A 21,079-nucleotide genomic window follows, 5' to 3' on the forward strand; every position below is an offset into this window, starting at 1 on the left:
GTGACCCTCCAGTTCCCAAGGCATGTTCACACAGACTGAGCTACTGACATCCCAAAAATGAATTATATATTTTTCACACATTTTTTAACAGCTTGCAGAACAGTGCAAAGTGACACAACCACCACAAATTCCGGCCTCAGAAATGACCACACAGTTGAATCGATGCCTCTCTTACACAGTCTCAACAAAACTTGGATTGCATTTTAGAGCTATGTGTTAAAAAATTGGGTCAACATCCACCACTTTTAATTGTCACCAGTGCCTTGGAATATTACTTAAAAAACTAGCTTCCTTAATAAAAATGTTTCTTTGGTTCAGTAGCAGTCTGACACAACAGCAGTTTAAAACTGAAGTTTAGCTCCTGTGATATTATGCTGGTAAAATGTATTGAAATTTCTTGAAATAAATTCTGGTACAGGATATAAAACACTCTATTCCAGACTCAAGCAACACAAAACAAATATATATATATATATATATATATATATATATATATATATATATATATATATATATATATATATATATATATTCACATTTTAACATGTTGTTTTCATAAAACACATTCATTTCATGATTGAAATTTTCTAACAATTCACAAATAATACATAAATTACTGACAAGCGTTATAATTATACATTACACCTTTTGACAGGCAAAATGCATCCAACCTATTCTGAAAAGAATTAATTGAAGGGGAACGCACAACTTCTTCTGGAAGCTCGTTGCATGATTTTACTGCACGGAGTGTGAAAAAAATTCTTTCTCTTTTCAGACAGGCATGTTCTAGGGTAGCCTGGCTCCACTCTCCTACATACTTCCGCTCAATTTTCATTTTCCTTCAGTACTCCATCTGGGTTTGCGGTATATTCTTGTGTTTTCTCCGGCCAAATCTTTGGCGGTCCAATCAGTGAACAGAGGGAGTGGCTGAGAACGATGACGTTGAGGTTGTGCGTGAAAGACGCGAGCGAAGCCATTCGGTCCGTTGTGGCAATGCTGCCGAATATCCAGAAGTTAAAGCCCGAGCAAGAACAATCTTTGCTGAGTTGTGTTGGTGGCCATGATGTTGTGGCCCTCCGCCCCACGAGGTTCGGGAAAAGTCTGATTTTCCAGCTCGCTCGGTTAGTGGTGAAGGAGTTGGTTAAGGCTAACGCTAGCGATGCTAAGCTGACGTCACGACCAAGCGTTAGCGATTGGTTATGGCAGATCCAAAGTGGCTCTGGGCAGATCCAATAGTTTTGAATTCCAACAGTAAAAAGAGTACCCGCCTTCAAGGAAGTTAACACTACAGTCTGGTACAACCAGGCTAGTTCTAGGGTAAAGTTTTAAAGAATTCCCTCGTGTCTCATACCTATTGCTCCAAAACTGAAAGATAGGCTCAACTGTTACATCATATATTCCCTGTACAAGCTTATACACCTGCATCATATCACCTCTGTATCTCCTAAATATGAGAGTTGGTAAACTTAATTTTCTCAAATTAACATTAAATGTCACCTGTCACCACTCTGTTTAAACTGTTTCCCTAAGAACAAAACAGAAGACGAGCATTCTGGATTGAGACATATGCTGCCTTTTTTTTTGGAAATTCAGTCAATGTTTACACTCCAGCTGGATTGTCCACATCATAAGAGATGCTTTCATCCAGCAAAAACAATGTTTTGTATTTTCCAGCTGATTGATACCTATGCTTTTTTTTTGTGGCACCAATGTGCAACCCTATTTTAAGTGTAATGTCAGAGGAACGCAGACTTAGTGGCTCATGATTGTAACCTCCTGTACTTTTTACGAAGGAGTGGTGTTTTTAACAACAGGGTTACAATGCCTCTTAAGTGCTGCTATAGTGAAAACTGCTTTTGAATTTCAGCATTTGGCTGTGCACATCCTGTCCCAAAGGCTTCTGCCAGTTCTAGTTCCAGACTGACACTCAATTCTCAACAGATCTGATACAAAATAGTGAAATAAGACACAAATAGTAATAAACTAGAAGTTACTCGGAGAGTGCAGACTCTGCCAACACATGCCGTATCTCACAATGTTAATGCAGTTCATTTTCCCAGTCGGGAACTCCGTTTTCTGATTGTTCCAACACCACATTGATGCAGCACAAACGCCCTAACATACCCTGGAAATCCAGAGTTCTCGCGATAGTACAATTTGAATTTGCTCAGCAAGTCACTCTGGCATTCAGTAGATATGCTCATTAACTATGCCCTTATAGCTGAGCTGCACCAATCACATTAGTGTATCTGATATAGGCGGGCCAGAGGCGAGCTAAACCGATGACGACAGCGCTGTGACGTCGAAGTCATTAGCAAACATTGCAAGATGGCTACGGATGAACACCAATTGTTTGAAACGGCTTTGGCCGCTACAATGAACGAGTTAGACTTGGCTTTTTATCTAAAAGAGGAACAGAAGACGGCGCTCAAATCGTTCCTTTGCAAGAAGGATGTTTTTGCTGTTTTGCCGACCGGATACGGCAAGAGTTTAATCTACCAGTTAGCTCCGCTGGTAGCTAAGAGTTTAATCTACCAGTTAGCTCCGCTGGTAGCTAAGAGTTTAATCTACCAGTTAGCTCCGCTGGTAGCTAAGAGTTTAATCTACCAGTTAGCTCCGTTGGTAACTAAGCGTATGGGTACGCTCTGGCTACGTCACCCCGTGTATTGTTGTGATTGGTCGTAGTGTTATCCAATTGCGTGCAGTGAGATTTTCAAATACATGCTTGCTGCCGCCCCTCGAGTTGGGCCATTTTCATTACTCATTGCCAGACCCTTAATCTTTCGGATTTGGGTCTGGATCTCCCCTATCACGCAATGTTAACAAAAGAGAAAAAATTATTTGTGAGTCTGCTCCGTCTAGATCCACTCCATAATGTATTAGGTTCGTCTTTGGCCCATGCTACACCCTTCCACCAAGTTTCATAAAAATCGGGCAAGTAGTTTTCCATAATATTGCTGTCAGCCAAACAAACAAACTGAGCTAAAAACATGACCTCCCTGGGACAAACATAGGATCGCTGTAGTACAGGACAGAGCTCAGCAGATGTCAACTATAGTAGATTGCTGTTACTAACATTTAGAAACTTTAAGTGTGCACTGTGCAGCTGTAATGTGTAGTACAAATATTAGTATGTAATGTATCAAATAAAAGCAAAGGAACAGACATTACAGATTGGCTGTTAATAATATTAGCAAAAGTCCATTCAGTGAATATACTATGCATCTGCCCTAAAACATAATAAATCAAAACTCCTTTGTTTACTAATCATGACAACGATTTCATAATCTAACTAATAGAAAAGCTGGTGAGGTGCATGTAGTGAAACCATAGTTGCTCCTTGTTTTACAATGTTCGATGTGAAGTGAATTCCATGAATTGCAATAAGCAACACCATGTGATGAGTCTGTCTGGAGAGATGGTGGCTCTTCCTCCGGCACTTTGCTCTCCTGCTGCCTTTTAATTAGTGCTGATTACCAGCTCAACAAAACAACAGGTGATTTGTCCACTGATTTGTGTAACGGCCTCAATTATGTCTTTATGACCTGAATGGGAAAGAAGATAGGAGCCCTGAGGCACAGTCATGCCTCTGTGCAACACCCTCCACATCACACAAAACGTGGCTACCACTGGACAAGTTTGCATCTTTATGTATCAAAAATGATTTACAAAAACATACACTCCTTGGAGGGTACAGCCTATTCTTCTCATGGCGTAAACAGCAACTAATTAAACAATTTCCCATTTGTGTTATGGCTTTTATGTAACCACAGCAAACAAGGCATTCAGTCTGATTAATATAAAATATCTTTCCTCTCATCTCTTTTGAGCCCTATGACAATAAACTAAGTATTGCAAAGTGAATGAATGGTACTCAAGGCTATAAAAATCCATAATTTGAAACATGTGGACGAGAAACACTCACTGATGTGGTCAATAAAGAAGCCACAGAGTAGATGGTCGAATCCTAGCAGCTCAGCAGTCTAACCTTGACAGTGTGTGCAAGTGTGTGGGCATGTGAAAGAGAACAACTTTGCCTTTCATCTTTGATGAATACCCTGTTAGATAGGGACAGAAAGGGATAAATGGTGAGAGACTATGCATATGTGTGGGAGAGAATGAGGCAGAAGCAGGACACGTACACACACACACACACACACACACACACACACACACTGAAGTAGCAAAGAGGACTGGTAACCAGATCCCACTCCTTCTGTCTTTACCAAGCCCTTACCTAGCACCATGGTCATGTAGCGCTCCTCCACTCCAGCCTCCAGAAGCAGTGGGGGCACGTATGTGATCCCAGCTGCCACGCAGATCTCCAGGCCACAGGTCAGGGAGTTCAGCAGGACAAGACGCCACTGAGACCTCCATCCAGGCATATTTACAGGGGCTGGCTCGCCTTTCCTCTGCTCTGTGATGGCCACTACTGGGGGCAGGGGTAGGGGCAAGGGGGGCAGCGTGGGGTGGCAGATGGTGCCCCAGTGGGACAAGAGGGCTGTCGGGGAGGGACAGCAGCAAAGACACGTGGATGTCTCAGATGACCTGGAGGATTCATCCTCTTCTCAGCATTCTGGATCTGAAGAGCAGAGGAAGAGAAAAGGGAGAGCAGTGAGAAATGGAAAGAAAGGTTTTGCAACTTTTGAACTGCATTTCAAAGAAACGCCTAAATAAGCTTCCACACAGTCTCTGCTAGGGCTGCCACCTCTTAGTCGATTAGTCGACTAATCGGTCGTTTTGGTCTTAGTCGACTAAGATTTCTTTAGTTGATAAGTCATTTTTTATGCTTATTCATGCTTAATTACTCATTTCCAAGAAACTTATGAGCACATTTCTGGTAAACACAAGATTTAAAGTGGTGCTTTTGCAGGATTAATTGTGGAGAAACTCAGTTTTACAGATGGTTCATTAACTACATTTATATTGTGCTTTTCTAGTCTTAATCACCTCTCAAAGAGCACAGCTCTGTCGATTACATCAACTAATCGATTAATCGACAAAATCATATAAGTGTTAGTCGACTAAGAATTTCTTTAGTCGAGGACAGCCCTAGTCTCTGCATAGCATGTTGTACAATTGAATGTACTACGTTTTCAGACTGAAAATGTGAGGAAGAGCTAAGGCATGCCACGTTAGACAGGTCATTCCCAGGTTACTACACCTGGATGTCAGGGGCCTCAGGTTGCATGCAGGCGCATGTCAGCGTGTCATGCTCTCTCACGACAGAATCAAATCAACGCAAATTCCAACACATTTTTTTTTCAGACGCATGGAAATGGCAGCGACAGTCACAAGGATATGATATTGATGTATCATCAGCGCTCCTCACCAACAGCTTCAGGACAGCAGGAACAACAACAGACGGACAGAGGAGACGAGTCAGCTGGAGCGCCGTGGCGAACACACCAAACCATTTTCCAAGGGAGTTATTTCTCCCACTGCTCCCTTGCTTGCCTCTAAGTCTCAAAAAATACATGGTAGAGGTTTAAAAGTTCAACCTTTAAATAACAATTTAAAAAAAAAAAAGAGTATAAGTATATACTCTCCCCATCTCTCTCCTTACTACGTCTCCCTCTCCCTTCTCCATAATAACTCTAGTATTAGTGGGAGCCTTTCCTTGGCTGACCCTGTCATTATCTGTATTATTAAGCTCTGATTGCAGTTTTAGTCACATGAGTGAGCCATCCTTCCTGACATTTTTTGCAGATTATTACCATTGTTCAGCAGAGTCTTTAGTACCTGAAAAGACATGTCACTAGAAGTAGAACATAAGGCAGGAGGTAGATTAACACAGCATGCTTTACCATGTCAGGTTTAAAGACAAAGCTATGTTGTGCCAGAAAAGTGAACTGTGTTGTCAAGGTGATGTGTTCAAGTCAGAGGCACGCTGAGCTGCATCCATCCACACGTGACTAAACTCTGTGTATCAAGACGAACAAAACACCAAGGTGAACCACAACGACTGTGTCCTTGTTATTTTCTGCACACTGTCCTACACTGACAGACAACTCAACCAAACCTTGAAGGATTTTTCCAGTGACAATAGCGGACATTCTCCATGACATGCCTTATTGTCAAGATACCACGTGTTCATCCAATCCCTGTTCTCTCTAAAACCTGCAAAGGATTATAGTCTTAAATTTTACTGATATTCATCTGAAGGAATGAGGTGTGATTTCCATTCTAAAGACAAAAAAATATATATCAGGCTGCTTCCAATCTGTGTGCATTTACATCTCTGTACATGAAAAAAACCAACATCGTCATCATCTACCAATGAGGTGTGCGTTCGTTTAAAGCAGAGGGAAAGAGCGAGAACAGTCAGAACAGCCGCAAACACAGAAAAAACAAGGTGCTATATTTGCATTTGGTGTCTCTCTGCCAATGCTGCCCATCTGTTCTCTCCCAGCGAACGACATGGATGTCATCATCTCCAACAAGACATGGTTAATAATCACAGAAATGTACTCAAATTATTGATCAGATTCATATCTAAGGTAATGTATCTTGTGGGGCTTAAAAAACAACAATCTTGTGTTAGGTAACGTACTGAACAAGCTGATAAAGAGACAAAATAGATGACATACTGTTTTTTCAAGAAGCTAGAGTGGCTTCTTACAAAATATAGTTTCCGTTCCAACTCATGAGCTTATTGTCCTTAAAAACCCTTAGAGACCTGCGATTCCCAGATGACATTACTGTCTTTAAGAGGCTGTAGCGGGCTACATTTTAAATCTAGAGTGATGGTATTGGTATCATAGGAAACTATATCTAAGGAATCTAGTGGTACCAACCATGTCTAGCTTTTCGTGCAGGTGGCTAAATAACGGTTCAAAATTAGGCAACATTTTAGCACGGGAAAAACTGGCACAGACATTTTCAATGTGGTCCCTTGACCTCTCACCTGAATAGAAATGGGTTCTATGGGTACCCACAAGTCCCAGCTTTACAGACGTACTGACTTTATGTTAATCAAATGCAGTTTGGGGCAAAAACCATGCAGTTAAAATGTGTTATTTTCACCTATTCTAAGATGGTATAGTTGAATATTTCTGCATACTGAGGTCCCTAAACAGTCTTGAAATTGCAAACTGCCTGGAAAGCTGGGACTCTTGTGGATTCAGTAAGCCCAAATTTATTTGTGTGATGATGTTAGTCCCAAAGTAGCCATTTCATTGTAGTGAGACCATATTTGAAAGTTGACCTCACTGTAAAAAATGACTTTGTGACCTGTAGAATAATCACAGCCTCATGAAACTTTACGACCACAAACTAGAGACCTAGGGCATTCAGAACATGTATGGCTCCCATAGGTATAATGACTTTAAGGGGGTTTCTGAGTTTCCAGAACAAAAGTGCTCACCAATCACCTAAAAATGCAATTCTTACAGAAATCTCCAAATGTCAAAAGTTTTTGATACCAAATCACAGCATGTATTTTTTTCTATGATGTTCCTCAAGGTATTTGAGGAATTTCTGACCATTTATCAATTCATCTATCTGAAATCAATTTGAATGGCATCTAAAACACAATGTTTATTGCAGATTGATAAAGAACAATTTGAGTTGCATCTCAAATTAACCTTCAAGTCCGCAGCTTTCAGATGATGTATACCACTTCTATGTGGCATATACTGTTGACCTGCTATCTTCCCCTAAAGAACCCCTGCCTCTCCCTAAAAATGACCGAAATGGGTGTATGTGGGTCTCAGAGGGTTAAACATCATGTCTTGGCACATAAATCACTGTCATCAGGCATCCCAGCCTTACAATGCCCATCTAAAACCTCTTGTGCCTTTCACATCGTTATAATCAAAAATGTTAACTGAATGTCATCAATGATGCCATCAGAGTTCCTACAGCAATCATACAATCCCAGCTCAGTCATTATGAGTCCTTTGATACACAGGCTCTTTGAGAATCTGAAGGACAATGCGACAGTGTTAGCAGGCTGGACCTAGCAGGGGCCTTGGTCACTGAGAGAAAGGACCATCACACCCGTCAGATCCCATTCCTACCCAGCCTGGGCACACTGAAAGACACCCATCAGGGGACCAGCCTTTGCCCCTACGGCCTGTCTGTGTGTGTATGTACATTCCCCCTCCCTCTCCCCTGCATTTCATCCCTACCTTCCTCTCAGCCCCTGAGGTCAGCTCCGTCTCTGACCTGCATTCTAAGAGCACCCTTTTGACATATCTGCCCAAGACTGGCCTTTATGATTCTGAATCTCTCTGTGTGAATGCTTTCTATTGCAGCCCCAGCTGACTCTCTGTCAGACGTTCTCACTGAAAACACAAGGGCCCCCGGTGCCAAGAATAGAGAAATCTGATTTGTCTACCCAAGCGGCTGTGGCTAGTCTGGCCGCCTGCCCAATTGCAAGTCAGATTCCAGGGTTTTGTAAATTGAGTGGTTGCTTAAGTCTTGACCCGAGTAGCGGTGGCAAGTCAGAGTAAGGACAGGGGTGAGGGAGGAGGATGGAAGGGTTGTAAGATGATGGCAGGGATAGAGGGAAACAGTGCAGACATGCTTTTATCAGTCCATTTATCCACCTCAAAGCCAAACATATAAAATCCATTTGTTTGTTTTAAATATGGTGCTCTTAAGCCAATTCAATGTTTGTGGCATTGGCACAAAGCAGCACAGAACTCTCAAGCTTGCGTTTTAGGGAAAGAAGACAGAAACACACACTGGCAGCCCACACAGTCCTTCCACCACTCACTTAATGACACCTCTGACTCTAAAATGTATTCCAGTCATGCCTTTTATCATCTTCTCATAGCCTTGGAGACACAAACGCACGCACACACTGTTAGCTGTCTCTGTCGCCTTACGTGTTCAAACACTACAATGTGAGCCAGGCTGGTGAGAGGAGGGGTGGTGGTGGGCAGCTTTTGTCAGCTCTCCCACTGCTCCATTACCATGCCCTATTCAGCCGCAGGCCCCACAAAAATCGGTCCTAATGACTCTGAGCGGTATTCTTACAATACAAAACGGGCTTTGTATACATTGTGCCCGGGAGAGTAATGTGATATAGTGAGGAATTAAGTCCATTTCCAAGTCTTTAATTAACGCAGTGTTCATATAGATGGTAGGATATAGAAAGTGTGTGTGCGTGCGTGCGTGCATGAATGCATGTGTGTGTGTGTGTGTGTGTGTGTGTGTGTGTGTGTGTGTGTGTGTGTGTGTGTGCACACGTGCGTGTGTGTGTGTGGTTGGGCAGGGGTGGGGGGTCTCCCAGCAGACAGCAGGGTTTGGAAGAGAAGAGGGGAAGGAATTGCTCCGAGATGACATCAGAGCCACAAGCACAGTTGAGGCTGTGGCTGCAGAAAGCTCAGTAGGATGTTTTGGTTGTGTGTTTGGCTCAAGTTGAATGGCTGCATAGAGGGACAGTACGACCAGCTTGTATACTGGCTGCTTCCCTGGCTCACTTCCTGCAAATCTTTCTCCTTCTCTGCTCTCTGAATAACACAAACAAGGTAAAATGGAGCATCCCCTAATGAACAGTGGGCTGCTTGCAATGCTGCCATAATATCACTCAGCATTTGTGAACAGTGCCAACTTGGCATTGTCGTGGAGTTGTGTCATGGAAATGATGCCACGTTCAGAGGGCCCCAGAGAAGTTCCTTCTAGACGTAGTCCTCAACATGTCCTCTGAGATAATAGTGTGTTCCATTTACCTTGGAACTCAGAGCTAGAGATGACCACACACCCGCGCTGACTGCGTTCCATTACACACAAAACAAGTCTGATTTCACTGTGGGGTTTGCTCTATCCAGGTTAGCCAGTGTTAGCAATACCAGTTGATAACAATGCATTAGGCTGTTTTTTGTGCATAAAAACAGCGTAACACGTCCACAGATAGAAGTTGGACAGTACTGTGTTTAAGACTGGGTTAGCTCAGTTAGTAGAGCAGGCGCACATGTATATAGAGGTTTACTCCTTGACGCAACGGCCGCAGGTTCGACTCCGACCTGTGGCCCTTTGCTGCATGTCATCCCCCCTCTCTCTCCCCTTTCATATCTTCATCTGTCCTGTGAAAATAAAGGCCTAAAAATGCCACAAAAAAAAATCTTTACACAAATAAGACAAACGTGCTAATAAACCGTATACTACTATACAACAGCTTTTACTACTGTTGATGCAAGGAGCAGCCATGTTGGATTCTGAGGTCAGCTTGCTGAGGGTACTGTGACGTTCTCCGACTTCCCAACTTGGAAATCCGACTTCAGAGTAGGGCTGGGCAATATTTCAATATTATATCGAGATCGTGATATGAGACTAGATATCGTCTTAGATTTTGAAGAATTTTAATATCGTTACATGGTAAGTTTAGTCTTTTCCTGGTTTCAAAGGTTGCATTACAGTAAAGTGATGTCATTTTCTGAATTTACCAGACTGTTCTAGCTGTTCTATTATTTGCCTTTAATCACTTAGTCATTATATCCACATTATGATGGTTATTTATCTAAAATCTAAATGTGGAAGATATTTTGTGAAAGCACCAACTGTCAACCTTACAATATCGTTGCAATATCGACATCGAGGTGTTTGGTCAAAAATATCGTGATATTTGATTTTCTCCATATCGCCCAGCCCTACTTCAGAGGGCTTTTTTCCGACTTAGAATATGGAAATTCGGACTTGCCCTTTTCTAATGTATAGACATTTTACCATTCCTCCCACTCTCTTTCAGTCCCTCTGCCACTCTCTCTCCTATGTTCATCTCTACCAGGTGTTCTACATCTTTCCATGACCAGTCGTCCAGATGAGGACACCATCAGACCTCTGGCAACCATTTTCCCAGACACACTGTTTCCTCCCGTTGCTCACAACTAGATAACAACGTGGAACTTGTTTAACCTACTTCAATAATAAAAAGTTTAGTGTTCGATTTGTGTTCTGCCTCCACTCACTTGAAAGGCTGCCCTGACATTGCTGACCCAACCCCCCAGCCTGTAATCTTAAACCCACATTCGTCACTGTGACCCCTGACCCTGCCTTTCACCGCAAATCATGTGACCAACCTAACATCTTAAAGACAGTGCCAGCAGGCTGCTAATATTTTCCTCCTTTAATGTGCTGCCTAGTTAAACGAAAAGTCAACCTGTAGCCAGTTATTTTAAAGTATGGCTTCTGGGAGAAGATATGATGAAAGGACATCCATCTTATAATGGAGCAGGAAAGACAACTTTATCTTATTTCTGGAAGGTCTAATGCCAAAATGTGCTCTTCCCATCTCTGCACCTAATTAGGCTGACGGCTCAGAATATAAGTCCCTTAAGTTTAAAAGACCGAAAAGATGACAAGAAACTAAACGTTCAATGGCTCTTGAGAGAGCAATGCTATCAGCAATGCTATTCTTCAAAAAATATTTTAGTAGGGAGGATGACATTTATGGTTCTAGGGGGAAATCTTTTTTTCTTTCACTACTTCATTCATTCACAACACAGGAATTCCCCAATACTGTCTTAAACAGCATCTCTACACCAACGGACTCCGACCTTGGAAAAGTGGGTGGAGAAAAAAGTATCGGTGCTTATCTAAAAGAGACTACAGCGGATCCACACAGAAATATTTATTACACACACACAAAAACACGCATGTCGCACTTATCAGGTGAACATGAGAGGAATGCAGGCTAGGTTTGGCTGCCCTGGTGTGGGATTAGGGCGTGTGTGCGTGCGTGTGTGTGTGTGCGCGTGCATGCGTGTGTGCATCAGAGAGTGAACTGAGGGAAGGCTGCGCCTCTGCCCACACGAGAGAATGAAGCCAGCTACGGCTCAGGGAGGTGACCGTTATCATGCTGGCCCATGCAAATAGCACAACAATGGTGTGCAGCAGAGTTGAGCCGTGTCACCTCTTGTGAGTCAACGTGGCTGATAACGTGCCTCCCTTTGCCGACTGTGGCTTTCCAGTCACTGAAAACCTATTGTGCCAAGGTGAAAGGACTAATAAGAGTGAATGCAAACGCTAATGAGTTTCCATTCAACCGCGATCAGGTGTGTTTACATTTAGTTAATAGAGCAGTCACAAATTTAATTAGGTTTAATCATCAACCAGTTGTTTGCTGTAAGATGGTATTTGTGATCAGCACTATATAATGTTGTAACATGCAAGCATGAAATCCTATTTATAAAGATGCAAGAAAAAATTGCATGACGTGACATTTTTTTGTTCTTTTTTTATAACCAAACTAACTCCATTACTGTCGGATGTATATTTAATTCATTGTATATGAATTGCTTAATCTTATTTAAAACATAAAAATCATATTTTAAGTCTAATAATTTATATAGCCATGTTTTAACCATGTTATAAGCAAGGTGTCAAGAGAACATTATTGTATTAATGATAAGAAGGTCAGAACTTCTAAGTTAAAAACATGGCTTGAATTAGACTTTCTATAAAAAAAATATATATTTTTTTTTTAAAGATACAGCTGACCTTTTACTACCATTAGCACTCACAATACAGAGGTACAGTTCATTTTTATACGCTACGATGAGCCCTTCACATTCAGAGCCAATTCATCATGCTTGGCTTAATGACAGAAGCTTCAAATCCCAAATGCAAGACTAAAAATGTGCGTCTTTGCCATTACAAATGAAATCTATTTTATTCTATTCACTCTATATCTGTCCTTTAACTATTTGCACCTCTGGTATTTTACACATTAAGGAAAGACAATGTAAGAGAAAGTGTGATAAAAGCAAAATAACATGATGAGCCACAAAGGAGTGGAGCTACTTGGCAAAATGATACTCACCGGCCAAAGAAGCGAAGCTCAAATGGTCCACCTACAGACTTTGCATTGCTGAAAATTGAGCATCTAATCTATTTTAAAGGCTGCTCACACTCTTTAGCCGATCAACGCACTCCACTCACTTGCAGAGCATATCTGCACTGACTCTTTTAACCACCTGCTTCAACTCTATGCTCGAGAGTCTGACTCTTTTTTTTAATCCTGCTTTTTGTGTCCCCTGTTCCCTCCTCTCTTAAGTTAGCCCACCTCCTTTGCATCCCTCCTATTATTCTCCCTCCCTCCCTCTGTTGTCTGCCTCAGCCTGTAAGGTGGGAATTGGGAAAATCCCAAAGCACTTGAGGAATCCTGTCGCTTTCTGTCTGTATCCGTCTCAAAGAAATGACCCGTTTCTGTTTTTACTCTCTGATTTGATCTGAAAGACAAACATTCTGACCAAAACCTTGACCTGAAATATAGTACAGAGACACTCACCTGTGTTGTATAATGGAAGCACAACAGGCAGTCAGGAAACAAAGAATGAATTGATATTATCTAACAACCCCACACTGAGGCCACTCCCCCATCCCATTCCCTTCTCTCTCACTATCTATAACCACTCCCTAAAAGTTCTGTATCATACCCCCTGACCCAGTATCATGTTCAGCTGCCTATCAGGGCAGGGGTAGCACTCCCACCCTCTCTCATTACCTCCCCTCCTGCATCCCAGTCTTAGTTAAGCTCACACTACTGCATGACCGCTTGTCCATGGACTGCTTTAACCCTTTTCCTGGTTCACCAGCTCAGCCAGCAATAAGCCTATTTGAGTAGACACGTACATGCACACACGCGCAGACATCCATCTATGATCGCACATGCACGCACACGCACACGCACACACACGCGCACACGCACACGCACATGCACACGCACACGCACACACACACACACACACACGCTGGCTGCCATGTCCGTACCCCACGCCTGGAGGCCAAGACCAACCCTCTATAGAAAAGCTTTTAATTAGAGTATGGGGAAAGGAAGAAAAAAAAAGTGGAGCAAAGGGAGCTCTATAATGGGAAGGGTGTTTGGTGGTGGGTGTGGGGTGTTGAGTAAAGTCATTAGAGTACGGCTGGCTTTAAGGAATCCCCATTTCTGGAGCCCAGAGGCAGATCAATATGAAGACAGAGTGTGGAGAATGGCTGCTGGCAGCACTTCCCCTCTGCAACAGGAACGAACGGCTTGCCTGGAATTAAGAGAATTCTGAAAATCCCATTTTGGAGAACGGCCGGGCCTTACTATCTCAGCTTAATCCTCTGTGTCCTCACTTACCGAATAGGTCTTAGCCCTCACAAATCTTTTGTTCAAATAAATCTGGAACCTAACACACAAAACTAATAATGCCCTTCCTTCAAAAGTAGTTGGCAAAGGTATATTATCTCAATGGTGTTCAAATACCCACCCCAAGTACAAATATGCATATCTCGAACACACACCCTCCTAGTAGCCTAATAATTAACTAGGAATAATAATAATGTTTTCATTGTGTGTCGGTCCTAACAGGCCTACTGTATACAGTGAAAAAAAACAGAGGCTTCAGCCAAAACTCCCAAAAAATTAAAGTTCCACACATACCAGACACTTACTTTCCCCAACCAGCTGACGGTTCTTTCTCCAAATGGCTATGTTGCGACATAAAATGATACTGCACCAAAACCTTACACATCTTTAACCTTTTGTTGTGCAAGGTTTCTAAAGCCCCTGACACACTAACCCGACGTCCGACCGTTGGCAGAAAAGGCAGTAGGACTGATCAGTCGGCTCCCCGAGGTCCAAAAAGTGCCTCGGAACACACCGACGCGATGCCGACTTGAGCGTGTAATACGTCTCCATAACAGCAGGCGGTGCTAATCTGTATTGTCGCCCAAAAAATGAAAACCGGCAGCTGATTGGACGAACGCGTCACTTGGGTCTGGCTTCTCCCGGATTTTTCAACCGGGCATAATGGCGGCTCGTTCAGAATATGATCTCATATTTTACGAAGATAGTTCACCGAAACGTGTTTCTGAAAACATTTTAAGCGAGAAATAGGCCATTCAGTTGCTGAATCTGTCTTCATTTCAGATCGACAAAGGTCAGTTTTAAAAGATTTTCGTCAGATTTTGAGAGACTCTAGTCACGCTCATCCCGCTCGTCATTTCCGGGTTAGCGCTCCACCAATCAGATTGGTCATGGAGTCCGACTGCCTGCCTTCCGACCCAGCAAGTCAGGTCGGCCAAAATGAAGGCCGACAGTTCCTCGGACGGACTTGAGTCACTGACCTCGCCAGACTGTCCAACGGCCGATTATCGGGTTGGTGTGTTACTGCCTTAACAGTGTGTGTGTGCTTGACTAGAGCTTTGGCTATAGATGCATAAGCACTCTGGCCAGGCAAAGAAGGTTTTATTTCCATAGCTTTTTCTGCAGTGCTGGCCAAAGCCAACGTGCCCAGAATAAACTACGACACACTGCTCTCTGCTTTGATAAACCAAGGAAACCAAAACAGTGTGTCAGACATCAAACTCAAAGACCACTACTCTTGGCATAGCAGCAGGGACCCAATAAAGCCTAAATGTCACCCACATTATACATAGCACAAAGAGATGGATGGGAAGGATCAATCACTCATTGTGTGCTTCCAGAGCAAATTAACCTTTAAGTAAATACGTGAAGCCGATGCTTAAACAACACAGAGCTTCTATACATACCTAATAGCTTTTAACATGTAACGCCTTCAGGATTAGCCCTATTCCAATGGCCATCTAAGAGCATCAGACAGTTAACATTCTCCAGGAGTTATCTATACTAGGACATACAGTAACATAGATGGTCCAAGTCTCTTCTAAATTGTCCCTTAAGGGACTCAAGAGTCCCATCAGTGTTTTACTTAGACAGGGCCATCTGTTGCACACCGCCACAGAACTGTCACAGCTGCCTCAGTATCATAAATAATGAAAATGAAATTATGAAATGAAGAATTGATCCATAAAGCTGCACCAAGAGGCACACATGATGTTGCATCCCCTTTAGGATCAGTCATACTCTTACACACGTCTGTTCCTACGCCTGAGAAGATGAACTCAGAGCAACAACGTTAATTTAAAGTTTTTTAGGGTTTTTCCTACATATCGAATTTCAGGTATGACACATGTGACACTTTTTTTTAAATTTGACATGTGTCGGCGAGAAATGCAGGGTTTTCCCCAAAGAATGTAGTTTCCATTGTGATATGGGTGCACCATTATCTAGTATTATCACATGCTTTGTTAATTTTGGATTTAATAAAAAGACGCACCCAAGTCCACAAAAGAGCTGCCAAAAACATCTGCTCTGTCAAATAATTACTGACACAATTCCAACTCTATTGTATAATTTTATCAAAATGTCTTAACAACAACCCATGCAACATCATATTGATCGTGCAAATGTCATTTTCCCAGAACAAATCAGTTATTTTCCTTCCTTTCCTACATTTTGTCTGCCACACGGGATGTTTCACACAGAACTGAGAACGAAGATGGAGAACTGAGATGAAGAACCACCAGATTTGGACCAAATAAAACCATCAGGCAAATAAATGGTAACAAATCATGTAAAAATAATAATAAAAAAAAGCTAGTTTTATTATAATCATTTCATAAGAAAATCATGCATGAACAATCACTCAGCTAAACATCTTGTAATACTTCCATCCAGATCCATTAGCTAGACAAATAGCTGGACATTAATTGAAAAAGCACAGCTTTGAAGTTCCCTAAAAAAAAAAATAATGAGAGTATTGCTTGCTGGTAGGATCTCTTCCTGAAAAGGAGCCTCACTGCAGGACATGAATATGTATTCTACTGAGAAAAGAGGTGTCCCTACAGAAACATGCATGGGCTGTTGTATTACAACTAACACATTAGAGTTCAGACAGAGATGCCTATAAACGTCCATTGGGGAACACAATCTTACTCATGATGCTCTTAGAAACATTACTAGACCGTTTTCACGGCAGACATTTTGACATGCCATAGTAAAAGCACAGGTGTATTTATTAATATTAATGATGACTGCATTCTACTTAGGGGAGGTCCTGGTGTTGTGCATATTGGCTCACTGGAATAGCGTACTGGGGAATAAAATGTAAAGGCAGCAACACACCGGGCCGATAATCGGCCGTTGGACAGTCTGGCGAGGTCGGTGACTGGAGTCTGTTTGGTGTGTTCCGTGCCGTCGTCCGTCCGAAGAGCTGTCGGCCTTCATGTTGGCCGACCTGACATGCTCAGTCGGAGACAGGGCAGTCGGGACTCACCCGGAAATGGGGAGCGGAATGAGCGTGACTAAGCCTCTCAAAATCTGACAAAAATCTTTTAAACTGACCTTTGTCGATCTGAAATGACAGATTCGGCAACTGCACGGCCTATTTCTCGCTTAAAATGTTTTCAGAAACACGTTTCGGTGAACTATTTTAGTACAATATGAGATCGTATTCTGAACAAGCCGCCATGACAGTCTGTCTTTGAATTTCTGGAGAAAACAAGACCTATGTGACGCGTTCGTCCAATCGGCTGCCGGTTTTCACTTTTTGGGCGACAATACAGATCAGCGCCGCCTGCTGTTATGGAGATGTATTACGTCTCGTCGCTTTGGTGTGTTCCGAGGCACTTTTTTGACCAACTCGGGGTGACTGATCAGTCCAACTGCCTTTTCTGCCAACGGTCGGCCGTCTGGTTGGTGTGTAACTGCCTCAACTGAGCCATTGTTAATGTTATCTATTTCACCTGTAGGGTTGGGTATTTTTTTTTTGCGATCGTTAGCTACTCCGTTGTGTTGTGAAGTAATGTCTGGCTATGTGAGACAAGCGTCTAGCAACATTGTTGTGGATGCTGCGGTCTCAGCCTGGCAACCTCCATGAACTTCGAGTCTGGGGAGGAGGGGGCGGGGGAGACCACTCTCTCCAGTATTTTGAATTTGTACTGCAGTAACTATTTTAAACACTAGCTGTCAGTATTACATATTGCCCCTTTAAAAAAATGTGGTTTTGAATAGAGCCATATGTACTGCAGTGAATGGGGGTCCCAGCAAATGTATTGTAGCCACCTAAATAAATTGACTACCTAAAAAAATAAAAAAATAAATATCAGTTTAAGTTTATGCTATGTTTAGAATATTTTCATCACTTTACCTTGCTGCAAGACAGCCCTTTCCGATGGGGAACTGAAGCCGGTATATTACTCTTTAAACAAACCAGACTCCTTTGACAAAAACAGTAGTTTTATTTCGCAGAACGCGGGAGTTGCTGGTCTAACGTTACAACTGCCTAACGTGTGGTCCACATTAGTTATATTGCTGTGCGGTTATTTCCAAACTTAGCACAGCTAACTTTGACTCAGCCAGTGCTAGCGATCACATTATTCATAACTCAGTGTTTCCCACACATAGACTAATGTGTGACGGTGCGCCGCTCTATCAACACCGGCCACCGCACATTGCGTTTCGTTATTAATATTATTTTTTTTAAACGCTATTTAAAACACGTTAAGCTGCATTTCCTTTTCCTGCCCTTCCTCCATCTCTCTTTCACTTGTGGCTCACATACACACACACACACACACACACACACACACACACACACACACACACACACACACACACACACACACACACACACAGCTCCTCCCACTGTGCGGTGTTTGGTGTTTTTAGCCCCCAACGTCACCTTTCAGGCAGCGTGGCAATGGTTATGATTCAAGGGTCAAGGTGAGTGTTAGCTGCCTGGAAGGCAACGTGGAGGCTTAAAACACCATCGAGCCCACCGTGCACACAGCGTCTGTCTCCATAAAGGAGAGAAGACGGCTTGCGAAATTCACAAGTTCACGAAAGGTTGATATCTGTCTCGTGAACACCTTTACACAATCACACATTAAAAAGTGCTATAAAAATATTTTATATTCTGAATACAATGTTGAGTCCCGACCCGACTCTACCCGACACAAGGTCAAAACACTACATGTAGCAGCTGTGAATCAAATAAACGTATTATAAATAATGTTATGTCATTTTTGACTCTTACACTGAATGTTTGCTGCTTCAATCCAGATGAGTATTGAAAAGTATTTTCCGCGACTGAAAAAAGCCCATGTTGAGGATGAGGACCAGCGTGAACCGGAGGTATCAGTCTGAAACAGAGCTCAACAGTCCGACCAGTGGAATTAGTTATGTTATTAATTTGTTTACAATATTTTCAGGCTTCAACCAGTGAAAGACAGGGTCAGGGAGAGAAGGAGATAGATTGGCATTGAAGTAGGAGAGGAGGACAGCATCCAACAGCGTGTCCTCCTCAGTTTTTGATACTTGATTGTTACGAAAATAAGTACCCCCCCCCCCCCCGCCACAAATTGCTTTCTAATCTGTGGGAAACACTGTAACTTTATCGATTAGTTTACTCTGGTAACCCACATCACTGCTGTTTGCTAAGGCTCTAATTACCGACCAAATACAATTCGTTCTTGGATGGGACAACACTTGAGAAAGTGGAGGAATCTAAATATCTAGGTCTCTTCCTTGACTCTCAGCTTTCTTTTGAACCGCATATTGATTCAGTTGTTAAGAAAATAAACTGTAGCCTGGGAATACTATATCGTTCTATCAACTGTTTTACACTACAGGTCAGGAAAAGGATTATTTCACAGCTTCTACTACCAATATTAGATTATGCAGATGTTATTTATCAGAATACCTCTGAAACAAATCTTATCCCTCCCAATGTAGCCTGTAACAGTCTCTGTCGATTTGTTCTGCGGTGTCCTTATAGAACCTTTCATTGCCTGATGTATGAGTCACTTCATTGGTTAACACCTAAATCTAGAAGGCAGTCTCACTGGCTGCAGTTTATTTTTAAATCATTTTTCTTTAATTATCCTCCTTATTTAAAACAACATCTAATCCCATATAGATCAACTTACAGTCTGAGACATACTGAGTACCCCTTTTTCTTTGCTCCCAGAATCTCCAAAGAAATTGGACGACTTGCCTTTAAATTTAAAGCACCATCTGATTAGAATGCCTTGCCCACCTCACTTAGATCGATCACTTCATTTGTTTTGTTTTTAGGCATCTGTCTTTAATTATCTACAATTAACCTGCTCTTGTTTCTAATATATACAGTCCTTCCAGAAAAATGCGGAGTTTTTTTGTGATTGTTGTGGGCAAAAATCCTTGATTATGCGGCACGTGTTCTTAAAAAACGCGATGGAATATGCGGGATATTTATGCAATTTTATGCGATGAAATTGTGGGAACTTGCAAAAATTGCGGGAACTTGCAAAAACTGCGGTTTCATCATGGCTTCTTCGCGGGGTTTGCAGCTTTTTGATGATGTTCACATCGCGTAATTACGTCACTTCATAACGTTCCCATGGCAACAGGGGAAAATGGCTGCTCTTGTGTGACGTAAACGCAACATTATAGATATATGTGACTTTTTTGCAAAGAAAATGCGGGGATTATGAAATCATGCAAGCCCCGCATATTTTGCGCTGAAATTGGCAATTTATGCGACAAAAGTGCGGCGTATTTGAAAAAATGCGGCCCCCGCATAAATATGCGGACTTTGGCTGATTATGTGTTGAATTATGCGATTACATAATCACGTTTTTCTGGAGGGACTGTATATATACACAGTATCTCACAAAAGTGAGTACACCTCTCACATTTTAGTAAATATTTCATTATATCCTAACACTGAAGAAATTACACTTTGCTACAATGTAAAGTATTAAGTGTACAGCTTGTATAACAGTGTAAATGTGCTGTCCCCAACACACAACCATTAATGTCTAAACCGGTGGTGGCATGGTTTTATGTCGGTTAGCCAAATAGCTGGTTTGATTTGCATTGAGAGATGATCTTATGGAAAGTACCCCATGCCAATCTCTAGGTATGGTGAAGGGTATGTGATGATGTGGGGCTATTTTAATTCCAAAGGCCAGGGGAACTTTATCAGGATGCATAGTATCCTGGATCCATGAAATAACTGGCCTTTAAAAATAAAAATCTGCCTGCCTCTATGGGAATTTAACATAGGGGTGTACTCACTTTTGTTGCCAGTGGTTTAGACTTTAATGGCTGTGTGTTGAGTTATTTTGAGGGGACAGCACATTTACACTGTTATACAAGCTGTACACTTAATACTTTATATTGTAGCAAAGTGTAATTTCTTCAGTGTTGTCCCATTAAAAGATATAATGAAATATTTACTAACATGTGAGGGGTGTACTCACTTTTGTGAGATACTGTATATATATATATATATAT

At 42.1% G+C, this 21,079-nt stretch overlaps 1 protein-coding gene across 2 annotated transcripts in view; it reads right to left on the reverse strand.

Moving 5' to 3' along the window:
* The window catches only part of slc45a3 (solute carrier family 45 member 3), a 49,674-nt gene that overhangs the window by 14,674 nt on the left and 13,921 nt on the right, over window positions 1-21,079 (reverse strand). The window contains exons 1-2 of one of the 2 annotated variants that reach the window (XM_031303843.2): window positions 12,770-12,971; window positions 4,238-4,582 (exon numbers count right to left, since the gene is read on the reverse strand). In XM_031303843.2, the coding sequence (XP_031159703.1) occupies window positions 4,238-4,385 (148 nt within the window). In that variant the 5' untranslated portion in view covers window positions 4,386-4,582; window positions 12,770-12,971. Of the gene's footprint in view, window positions 1-4,237; window positions 4,583-12,769; window positions 12,972-21,079 lie in introns of those variants that run through there. The other variant, XM_031303842.2, reaches the window with a different exon arrangement.

The sequence above is a fragment of the Sander lucioperca genome, chromosome 7, assembly GCF_008315115.2.
Source record: "Sander lucioperca isolate FBNREF2018 chromosome 7, SLUC_FBN_1.2, whole genome shotgun sequence".
In the NCBI taxonomy this organism is placed as follows: domain Eukaryota; kingdom Metazoa; phylum Chordata; class Actinopteri; order Perciformes; family Percidae; genus Sander; species Sander lucioperca.